The sequence below is a fragment of the Melanaphis sacchari genome, unplaced genomic scaffold (assembly GCF_002803265.2).
Source record: "Melanaphis sacchari strain LSU unplaced genomic scaffold, SCAv2.0 Contig1701_pilon_pilon, whole genome shotgun sequence".
In the NCBI taxonomy this organism is placed as follows: domain Eukaryota; kingdom Metazoa; phylum Arthropoda; class Insecta; order Hemiptera; family Aphididae; genus Melanaphis; species Melanaphis sacchari.
Genome location: NW_020270788.1, coordinates 1 through 12,586, shown reverse-complemented (window position 1 = coordinate 12,586; position 12,586 = coordinate 1). Strand labels below are relative to the sequence as shown.

At 30.7% G+C, this 12,586-nt stretch overlaps 2 protein-coding genes across 3 annotated transcripts; both read right to left on the bottom strand.

The window, feature by feature from the left end:
• Window positions 1-2,583: 2,583 nt before the first annotated feature.
• On the bottom strand, window positions 2,584-3,339 carry LOC112592346. The gene has a single exon (XM_025336364.1). It carries the CDS (start codon window positions 3,337-3,339, stop codon window positions 2,584-2,586), a length of 756 nt encoding a protein of 251 aa, XP_025192149.1.
• Window positions 3,340-4,584: 1,245 nt separating this feature from the next.
• On the bottom strand, window positions 4,585-12,505 carry LOC112592345. 2 transcript variants are annotated; one of them, XM_025336361.1, is made up of 7 exons: window positions 12,476-12,505; window positions 11,859-11,888; window positions 11,229-11,255; window positions 10,592-10,636; window positions 9,936-9,962; window positions 9,242-9,298; window positions 4,585-4,839 (listed from the first exon to the last, which is right to left on the bottom strand). In XM_025336361.1, the coding sequence occupies exons 1-7, from the start codon at window positions 12,477-12,479 to the stop codon at window positions 4,727-4,729; spliced, it is 303 nt and encodes a 100-aa protein (XP_025192146.1). In that variant the 5' UTR covers window positions 12,480-12,505; the 3' UTR covers window positions 4,585-4,726. The 2 variants fall into 2 exon arrangements, with proteins under 2 accessions (XP_025192146.1, XP_025192148.1); XM_025336363.1 differs by lacking the exon at window positions 11,859-11,888 and having other exon boundaries at window positions 12,476-12,490.
• Window positions 12,506-12,586: the final 81 nt, after the last annotated feature.

Sequence of the window (12,586 nt, the reverse complement as noted above, 5' to 3'; positions counted from 1 at the left end):
CAAAAATGTTGAAAAGTTCTAAAGATACATTAATAAACGCGATAGGCTTAAACAAAGTTAATTGCCAATAAAAATAAAAATAAAAGTTAGATGCTCTTAAATGGTATTTTTCATAATTTTACTTTCATTTGACGTTAAGGTTACTTCCTGAAGACATTTATATTTTCTATATATATGAGCAAAATGGAGACAAAATTGAACAATAGTTGAGAAACTGGGCTTGATTTGGTCAAATTTTTGTCGATAGACGTTTTGGGAGCGTTTATGAAAGAGCAAATTATAGACCTACTCCTGAGTTAAAGATTTAGAGACAAAAACTGAGTTAGGCGCCGGTGGCGCCTCAGCAGAGCAAAAATATAAATATTAACACAAATATCATGCAGACGAACACAACGAATTTTGATATTGAAAGTAACGACGAGATGCGCAATGAAGCATTATTCTGGATCGGAAGACATGCGTGACTCATGTGCGGCAGTCTGATTGTCAGCTTGGAATGCCAGCGTCTAATCAGCTCGAGGCAGCTGCATTCAATCTGAATTACAGCGGGAGAAAAATCTATGATCCTAGATGAGTAAGGGAAAAGTCGGAAAAATGTGCGCGCTGTTGAATGCCGAGCAGAAGAATGTATACGAACTCGCTGATGAAGGTTGATTATGATGATGGAACAGGAGTGCTTCTTTCTTCGGCTCCGGAGGACAGGCAAACGTTCTGTATTCGTTGATTCACCAGCAATTCGGTCAAGATCACAAATTGTCATTGGTTGTCGTCATCTCCGGCATTGCTGCCCACATTGTTAGAAGGTCTCGAACTGCAGCATTCAGCTTTGAGTCTGCCAGACCTCTTCACATGGGTCATGACAAGCACTGTGCAATACTGACAGATCAGCGACACAAGTGATGCGAATACAAAATCATCATTTGGGATGAGAATGCACGATGGCACAATTACTAGCTTTGATGGAGTTACCGAACGATGAAAGATTGTACGAGTAATTGAGACGATTGGTGGGGCATGATATTGCTCGATGATTTTCGCCAACACGCTTCCCGTCATCTGCAACTCTGCTGCCGATGAAATTAATGCATGCCTAAGAAATCGTCGTTTTGTGGTCGCAAGCAAGTGAAATTGACCACGAACATAAGTTGCGTTGCAAAGCGAATTCCCATCGGCTGTCTGCTGAATTCTCGAGACAACTGCTGGCGCTTGGTAATGGACACATTCCGATTGATGTATTGACTGGATAAATATCGTTTCCGGCAAATTTTTGTGAGTTCTAATCGTCGAAGGAAGAACTCATTACAAAAGTGTTCACAGCACGACCAACGAAAACGAAGCGGTCAACTATCCGACAGAATTTTTGAACTCGCTTGATGTGCCAGGAACTCCACCGCATAATTTACAGGTAAAAATGAGATCGATCATAATTATGTTGCGGAATCTAAATCCTCCTAAATTGTGTAATGGTACACGATTGTCCGTCAAGAAACTGATGAACAATGTAAGACAATCAACGATCATCAAGGGCAATTTCAAAGGGGAGGAAGTCCTTATCCTACGGATTCAGTTTCCCGTTAGATTGGCTTTTGCGATGACAATCAATAAATCACAAGGCCAATCGTTGGAAGTCTGTGGGATCAATTTGGAATTTCCATGTTTTTCGCACGGGCAGCTGTACGTTGCCAGTTCGCAAGTTGGAAAACCGTCTTCGTTGTTTATTTATGCACCAGAAAACAAAACGAAAAACATTTACAATATTTTTGTGTAATAACCGAAGAAATTGTCTATTTGAATTGTACGATATTACTGCAGCTTCAACTGAATTGTATGCATTTCTTTGTGAATAATTTATACGTTTACCCGCTAAATATTTATTAATTACACTATTAAATTGTTCACACACGTTATTATCGAAATTCATGAGTAAGCTATCAACATTTGTGACCAGACGAGATATTATTTAAGATATATCGCTCAAGAACCCTGATTCCTCGGCAGATTTAATCATATTTTTTTCATTTAGTAAATTGCGGTTAGCGGGTTTGCAAAAATATTCCTCACATTAATCATGACTACCCAAAATGTGACGAAAACTATTATTTATATCTTTCCGTAATCCTTTAATAGTTATATAACATACAAAATAATACAATTAAATTCAATAGAACAATTATATAAAAAACAAAATTATACCAAAAAAAAATTGTATTTTTCGCTCAACTTACCAACTTCTTTTTCATAATCTGATTGCCCCTGTAAACTATTACGATATTCAATTGCCTTAGTTATGGCATATCTAAAACGTAACATATTTGCCTTTATATGGTTTCTTAGGAATCACCGACAAAATATCGCCGGTAAAATATCGCGAAACCATTATATCGCATGGAATAAATATCGCCAGTATATATACCGCCAGCATGAAATATAGCAGTAATTTCATTATAAATAAATAATATATTTCAAGCATATAATATTGTTATATTAATATTAGTAGAATTGATAAAATTGATAAAAATATGTATAATATAATTTAATAAAATTGATGTAAGTATTAAAAAAAAAATTAAGTATGTATATTAATTAATGGAAGTATATATTCAATGAAATACCTTGAAGATAATCTTCAAACTCTCGATTATCATAATCTGCTACTATTTTTTTTACTCGTTCAGCCCAACTGACTGTCTTGTTCTTTTTATTTGGCGTATTTGGATTTCCTACTATACTTTGACTTATTTTAATTTCCGTTAGGTTTTGTTGACGTCTCAAACCATTTATAAATTTATAGATTGAAGGATGTTGAGCAGAAAGTAAATGAGCAAATCCGTTGTTAAATCCTTCACAAATGTTGTTTGTTTTATCCCAGTCACTTTGTATTGCCTCATAAACATTCCATAGAGATATAGGAAATAACGGAGGATATCTTCGCCCTCGTTTTTTAGTACCAATCCAAGTCTCCTCAAAGTATGTTAGGAAAGGAAAAATAATTTGATTATTTTTAACAAAAAAATCTAATTTTAATATTTTTTCATAAGCATTACAAACATCTGATGGTGGTATAAAAGCCAGAGAAGCAAAATAACGAATTTTCGAAGAGAAAATTATATTTTCCTTGTACAACTTTTGCATTTCTGGAATTGTTTGTATTTTTTTCCAAATAGCTTTCATTAGATGAAAGTAGCAACCCCGTTGTTTAGTAGTTGGAAAACACTTACTGTATGATTTTCTAGAAGCCATTTCGAAATCTGTCATGATAGACTCTGGTTCGAACTCTCCAAGTTCATCAGCTAGAAAATTAAACAAAAGATCGTAAGCTTGTTCTGTTCTGTGAGTCATTATACTGTATATCAATGGAAATATTGATCCGTCATTTAATTTTCCGTGAATTACAAAAAACTGATTAAAAAGTGGCGGAGCAGATTTAAATGTTCCATCCGCATACCATTGTGAACATTTTTTTAATATTTTCAAATTATCCTCAGTACAAAATACTAAAACACGTATGTTTTCACTTCCAGAGTCAAAATATAAAAATTTTTCTTTTTTATCTGTTATTTGATATATATCAGGAATTGTTAGTTCTTCCACACAATTAGGGCGTAAAGTTGGAAATTCCTTCTTCCGTACTCGCTGAATTGTTCTTTTTAGGGAGTCAATTTTTGGAATATAAGAAATTATTTCACGAGGTAATTCTTTTGAAGCTGAAGCTAAAACCGACGCTGAAGTACTAGTAGAAGTTGTTGCATTTTCTTTTATTTCTGAGATAAATTGGATTGCAGCCAATCTGGATGCCTCTGGTAAATGAGTGTGATTGTCAGAGTCCCATACAACGTTATTTGATTGTGTATGACACCTTCCACGGCATTTTTTACTGGCATATTGACTGCACTTCCAAATATTCTGAAAATAATAAATATTGCATATAAATTCGGTCTTTATTAATAATTAACGGGCAACACAGATTATTCTAACACGGACCACCACGGCTCGAAAACGACGGACGACTAATTACGGCGGCTGTGTTATTCCGCGCGCCCACTATTATAGATATGAGCATAGAATGTCATAAACAGTAATATTATTTATCTTACCTTGGAATCAGCACCATCTTTTTCTTTTGTATAAGTATATCCGTTATGAACTAATAAATTTTTGCCTTTTGCAGTTTTTAAAAAATTTAACTCCATTTAAAATTAAAATAAATAAAAAAAAAAACTCTGTAAAACTGTATAAAAGTACTGTATAAAACAGTGTCACAGTGACAGACGACAGTACAAAGTGTTACTAAATAGAAATTATAAAATGAAAAACCAGTATACTTGAATGCATTGCTAGCTAAAAGGTGAATACGATTAGATAAGATTAAGTCAAATTCAATATACAGACGCGATAATAATGTACGGCAGTATTATTTCTTTACGATATAATGGTTTCGCGATATTTTAGTTGCGATATTTTGGTCACGCGATATTTTACCGGCGATATTTTGTCGGGGTACCTATTTTACATAACCCGTCTCTCCAATAAAAAAAAATAAACACAAAAATTAGATAAATAATTTATAATTGACAAGCTCTTGGATCCTAAAAGTAAATACTTAAATTACAATTTAATTGGTTCAGTTAAGTTAGTATATTAATTATTTCAACATATCAGATGATTAACTAATCATGACATAACTATGTTCATTAAATCAATTTAACATATTTTTATTATCTAATGGTTAACTTTCAATAGTTTTGTTACTTTCAACAGTAGGCGTCTTTAATTCCAATTGATTCATTATTATAGGTATGTTATATTCACACCAATTTTTAGGAAGGAAGGAAGCATATGCTAAAAACAAAAATAAATACCTTTATTATAAATTAATTTTTTTTTTATGTTTTGTAGAATGTTAAATAGGTTCATTTAAAATGTATAAATAATTAAATTTATGTAGGTACAAATTCGTTAAAAATTCGTCCTTTGAATTAATAAATAATGTCACATAATATGAAAAAATATTAAATAAATGAACAAAAAACTACTTAAAACTTATGATAAAACATAAAACATGGTTATTATTAATAAGAACCAATCTCATCTAATAAAATCGTATTTTTATTATAGATAAAGGGCTAAGATCGTATAGGATTAAATTTGAGTTCGTACACTAGAATAAAAGTAATTTTAGATTTAGTATATAATAATATAAAAAACTGATCATTTGTCGAGGTTTACCATTCGATTAAAATCTAGCAGAGAATCTATTTCAGAAATATTAGTCAATTTCTAGGCACATTTAGAAACTAAAGGAATCTTATCAGAACGTTTTTTACTAGTGGTATTGACTATTACAACTTTTTTGTATTTAACCCACAATTATTTTACTTCAAGGCTTCAAGTCAATGCATAAGGAGATTGTGTACAGTTCGTCTAAAGACATCTGTATTATGTCACATTTTTGATCTGACGTGTGATTTCCACATCTCGTCGGAATAGCGACAAACTAATTGCACCCATTTACATATACACGCAAACTCCACTTCAATATGGTACAAAAGAATAGTTGGCTTAGTCTTAGATCATAAAGTTTTACTACATGAAAAAAGTTTAGCTGATGATAGATGTAGTAAACCGACGTTTTTAGTATAAAAACGTAGGTCTAAAGTCCAGTGGCCTAAACTATATCACGCCACCGAATCGGACCACTGATGCTTTTACCTGATTGGATTAAAAACATCACGCCATTTCCATGACGTCAATCATCCTTTCCTAATCTACGGCATGTCTCATATAAATAAGAGCCCTCTTCACAGGGAGCTCTAGAGAGTAGTTCATACACAAACGTTTCACCCATGCTACCAAGAGCCTCTAGGGAAACGTTCCACACACATATTCTCTCCGGTTTAGTATTTCAATACTAAGTCGTAAACACTTCTAAAAAGATTTATATTTTAAAGTTATTTTATATTTAATAAATTGTTAAAGTAAATATTAATATTTCGTTATTAATAATTAAAACTCAAACCTCTACCCTTCCTATGCTACGACGTTGTACTTGACATTGTGCATTCGTCGTTAAAGAAGCATTGCAGTAAACTACGTTCGAGTGACAGCGGCGGTTACTATATAGATATGGGTGTCTGGTCTTAAGTTTGCTTATTCGCTGTAGACACGACTCCTGGCAAATTTTTTTAATTTATATTATCCAGTGCGACGATAGAGGCGCGAAGCTAAGTAAAAATAAAAACAAATAATGTAGTAGCCACTAACGTATAATAATAGGAAACTGAGTTGTTACATTGAAATACCGTTCTAATTTTTGTTAATCATTCGGCCAGCTACTACAGGGAAAAGGGCCATAAATCGAATAAGATCGATTTAGATCAGAAATATTGTGCAGATGGGAACAGAGGAACTCGGAAGTAGATTGGTTAGATGGCTTAAAAGTTATAACCAAAAATTATTAAGTACTTTAAAGGACGATTTTGAGTATGGAACTGTAATAATGTGCTTCCGCAAGCAATCATAATTAAATATTTATATAATAAAATAAATAATTATGACCTTTAGCTATAAGTCATTTATTAATATAATCATGTAAGATAAAAATTAAATATTTAATTACAATATAATAAAATGACCTATAGTCGGATCATAAGCACAATAGATAAAACACACACACACACATAGTATATTAATCATAAAAAGGCCGGTCATCGCCGGTCACACACAGTGTCCTTATGTCTCTTTGTACAGATGATCACATGCGAGAGTAAAAGACTATGCAGATCGTATATACAAAGAGACATAAGCATTGAAGATTGTTAACTGTATAAATTAAATATATATCGTGTATTAAAAGTTTTATAATAAAGTTAATGAGTTTAATCAAGTTGAATAAATGTTGTAATTTCTTAAACGCATACTGGTTACCTTCAAGACGTCAATAGAGAAAACATTGTCAGAAGGAAGAAAAAGGGTAACATATCATACCTTATATAAATATATATAAGGCTATATATATATATATATATATATATATATATATATATATATATATAAGCCTTTTTAGAATTATTACTGTTACGTATCGTGTTATTTTAACACATATATTATACGGAGAGGTGACGCGTATACCGATGGGATAATATATTCAAACAGTGTAGCACCAACGGATAGGGCGAACACCTGCACATCGTGATATTTAATATAATGATTAAGACTTGATCACACGTCCTGGACTTCTCAGAATAGATGAGTAAACGATAGTGTTAACATTGTACTATTTAATATGACAATTAAGACTTGATCCAGCTAATTTTTTTGTTTGCTCTTCTCTTCGTAGTTTTAATTTTCTTTTTGCACATCCACTTAGAGGAGCCATTTTAAAATTCAGATAAATATTTTAAATATTACGATATTGGCATACGTACGGCGTACGCTAAATGTTAATAACCGACCGTCGAGCATAATAAAATTTTATATGAATTAATATAATGACAATACCCTCACTCAAAAGTATTTTAAAAATATACACAAAAATAAAAATATACAACAGTCACTGTCTAGAAGTTAAGAATAACATGACATGGGTAATATGGACTATGGTACCGGTATTGGGCTTTAAATAGCAATTATTTCCTAATCGATCGTTGACGATATTATGGCTTATAAAAAATAAATTATCACCAATTCTTGGTAGCAACAGAATTTATTAGTATAACAAAAACATAATACGTAATATTTTATTCCAGGAAACAGAAAGAGATTGAATTTAGTTACATTACTTATAAGTATATTACATTCTAATTAAAACCCGATATATTTGGCTGTAATCATATTTAGATAAAAATTTGGTAAAAATTAAGTCACTGTATAATAATGGGCCCTTCTGAATACTTTGGGTGGGCCGGCCTAAGGCCAGACATATAATAGGGTGGGCCAGGCACACCCTGGCCCCCCCTTAGCTACGTGCCTGTGTGGCGCTTCCGGTGGCAGATTTTCGTAAGGGTTTCTAAACGTGTGACTATTTTTATTCATATTTTTCAAAAATCGTGCAATATTTCAAATTGCCGCGTATTGTGTGCAAGTTTGAGAAACCGCAGAACACGGAAATTTCGCCACTGGGTGCGCCACTGCGGAGTCGCTAGTTTCGTGAAACGTATTGTAGTACCTACATAAACCGGATTAGTCACGTCTTTATTAGAATCAATGCTATTAAGACAGTCTGAATACTCTGAATGTCATCGATCGACTCGAGCGAAGACTCAATCGTCGACCATTCCTATGCGCGCAATAACGAATGAAAATGATGTACGATTGTTTTTTTTTTTTGCTTAGGTGTTTAATAATGTGGAGCTTAAACCGCATTATCACCAATATATTTTTAATATTGTATTATTTGTACTTATTGCAAATGTTTGTCAAGTTTAATGTATCAATTATGTTTTCTACCGTGATGTATTTTGTATACACCGCACTCTCCTCCTCAAATGTATGACACGCCAACGGTATAAACGACGCCACAGGCCGAAACGGTCTTGTCCATTCGAGTTTTTATGCGTTCGCTCAAATACCTTCAAATAACAAAACCACACACGTTACACATCGTCGCTAACCACACAGTACTGTCGACCTTTAAACGACGTACCGCGTGCCACTCCGTGCTTCTTTCTTGTATACGCACAGCATCGCATCACACTGTATTTTATTGTATACTTTATGTTTATATACTGTTTTAACCCTAACATTTATTTCTTTCGAACAAAAATATTACCAACTCGAAATACCACTAAACTAACGGTGTTATATTTATTTTAACTTCTTCCAACCTCATATTTATCACACGATTCAGATCGCCTGTTTGCACAATTTGTCAAATCCAACAATTGTACCACAGGTCTGTGGACTATTATCAATAATATGATATTATGTTGTTTTTACTGGAATACGATAAGTAATATTACCATTTATTATCATACATGATTCTAACCCAACAAAAAAAGATGGAATAGAAGTTTTTTACCATCCACTAATTTAATATTAAGTTAAGTATCAATTTTTATTTTTTATGACAGGTTATTTATTTATTGAATATCTAGAGCTAACCGTTGTGAGCCCATTTTCGATAAATTACACTGTTTAAGATTAGGTATCAACACAACACACGCACAGTATTGCTATTTTATAATCTAACTAATTACTATTAAAAAAAATATAAATTATAATAAGTGTATAATAAAATACGTACTAGATGCTTCAGCTTTAATAACACTCATAAGATACCGGAAGTATATCGCTGCTTCGTCTAAAAAAAAATATATACCTCCTATATATTAGAAAATTCAGTTTAATAAACTATTTAAACAATAATTATTCATTCTTTAGGATTATTAATTTTAATATTTTATATTATGATAACTGCATTTATGTTCATATATATATATATATACATATCAATATATAAACAAAATGTTTTCAAGGTAGTTATTAACGGGGAAAGTAACAAGATTAAGAACGATGGAACACGTTATAATTAAGTTTTACACAAGTACAATCATATTTACATTTATATATAGTATTAAAATGTACCTATATTATATAACTATTGTAGATGAAAGTTCTGTATGATTGGAGATAACAGAGAGATAATGACCTCGACAGACGACGACGCATATCATTACTGGATATGTATTATAACGGCGGTTGTCATAACCACACGCTTTCAGAATAGTAAGGTCGTTATTCAAATTCGTGGATTTTTATGTATAAAATCATTATACACATCAAATTTTCGGGAATATAATTATTTTATACTTATCGAGTATTAATTGCGATATTTAATGAAATGATTTTAATGTGAATTTATACAGAATATGTAAAATCCACAAGTTTAAGGATACGTAAGCAATAAAAAATGTTAAACAAAAATATAATTTAGATACCTTTTGGAGCGTTCGAGTTATTGTTATCTGTTATAACAAAACACAATTATAAAATATGTCATTACATGTTCGGATAAAAACTACATGATTGTATTTATATGTATTGTAACAAAAGTGCATTTAATGTGGGCATTCGTTCTGTTTTAGATTTTTATAGAACGATTAAATGTTTAATTCTGATCAATTTTTGAATAGTTTTTATTGTAGTTTTGACGGGGAAAGGAACAAAATTACGAATGATGGAACATGTTATAATTAAATTTTACACGAGTACGATCATATTTACATTTGTGAATATATAATAAATATACAATATGTATATTAAAATATAACTATTGTAGATGATAGTTCTGTATGATTGGAGATAACAGAGAGATAAAGACCTCGACATACGACGACGCATATCATTACTGGATATGTATTATAACGGCGGTTGTCATAATCATACGCTTTCAGAATAGTAATAAGGTCGTCATTCAAATTCGTGGATTTTTATGTATAAAATCATTATACACATCAAATTTCCGGGAAAATAAATATTTCATACATATCGAGTATAAATTGTAACTTTTACTGTAATAATTATAATGTGACTTGATACAGAATACGTAAAACCCACAAGTTTAAGGATAAGTAATTAATAAAAAATGTTATACAAAAATAAAAATTCTCCATAAAATTTATCGATTCCTTGGTATCTTCTAAAACAAAATACAATTATAAAATGTATCATTAAATATTCCGTATAAATTTTCATGTTTGTTTTATATTTTTATAGTACGAATTAATGTTTGATTCAGATCAATTTTTGAACAGTTTTTACAGTAGTTGTTGACAGAGAAAGGAACAAGATTATGAAAGATGGAACATGTTATAATTAAATTTTCACGAGTACAATCATATTTACATTTGTGAATGTATAATAAATATACAATAAGTATATTAAAATATAACTATTGTAGATGATAGTTTTGTATGATTGGAGATAACAGAGAGATAATGACCTCGACAGACGACGACGCATATCATTAATGGATATGTATTATAACGGCAGTTGTCATAACCACACGCTTTCAGAATAGTAAGGTCGTCATTCAAATTCGTGGATTTTTATGTATAAAATCATTATACACATCAAATTTCCGGGAATATAATTATTTTATACTTATCGAGTATTAATTGCGATTTTTAATGAAATGATTTTAATGTGACTTTATACAGAAAATGTAAAATCTTCAAGTTTAAGGATACATAAACAATAAAAAATGTTATACAAAAATATAATTTAGGTACCTTTTGGAGCGTTCAATTTACTGGTATCTGTTATAACAAAACACAATTATAAAATGTGTCATTAAATGTTCTGTATAAAATTTCATGTTTGTTTTAGATTTTTAGAGAACGATTTAATGTTTGATTCAGATCAATTTTTGAACGGTTTTTTACAGTAGTTGTTGACGGAGAAAATAACAAGATTATGAATGATGAAACATGTTATAATTATATTTTACATGAGTACAATCATATTTACCTTTGTGAATGTATAATAAATATACAATATGTATATTAAAATATAACTAAATATAACTATTGTAGATGATAGTTCTGTATGATTGGAGATAACAGAGAAATAATGACCTCGACAGACGACGACGCATATCATTACTGGTTATGTATTATAACAGCGGTTATCATAACCACACGCTTTCAGAATAGTAAGGTCGTCATTCAAATTCGTGGATTTTTATGTATAAAATCATTATACACATCAAATTTCCAGGAAAATAAATTTTTCATACATATCGAATATAAATTGCGAATTATACTGTAATAATTATATTGTGACTTGATACAGAATGCGTAAAACCCACAAGTTTAAGGATAAGTAGGCAATAAAAAATGTTATACAAAAATATAATTTACCCATCCAAGTTTTCGATTCTGTGATAACTTCTAAAACAAAATACAATTATAAAATGTGTCATTAAATGTTCTGTATAAAATTTTATGTTTGTTTTAGATTTTTATAGAACGATTTAATGATTGATTCAGATTAATTTTTGAAAAATTTTTACAGTAGTTGTTGACGGAGAAAGTAACAAGATTATGAATGATGGAACATGTTATAATTAAATTTTACATGAGTACAATCATATTTAAATTTGTGAATGTATAATAAATATAATATGTATATTAAAATATAACTATTGTAGATGATAGTTCTGTATGATTGGAGATAACAGAGAGATAAAGACCTCGACATACGACGACGCATATCATTACTGGATATGTATTATAATGGTGGTTGTCATAACCATACGCTTTCAGAATAGTAAGGTCGTCATTCAAATTCATGGATTTTTATGTATAAAATCATTATACACATCAAGTTTCCGGGAACATAATTATTTCATACTTATTGAGTATTAATTGCGATTTTTAATGAAATGATTATAATGTGAATTTATACAGAATATGTAAAACCCACAAGTTTAAGGATAAGTAAGCAATAAAAAATTTTATACAAAAATATAATATACCCATCCAAGTTTTCGATTCCGTAATAACTTCTAAAACAAAATACAATTATAAAATGTGTCATTAAATTTTCTGATAAAAACTACATGTTAGTATTTATATGTATTGTAACA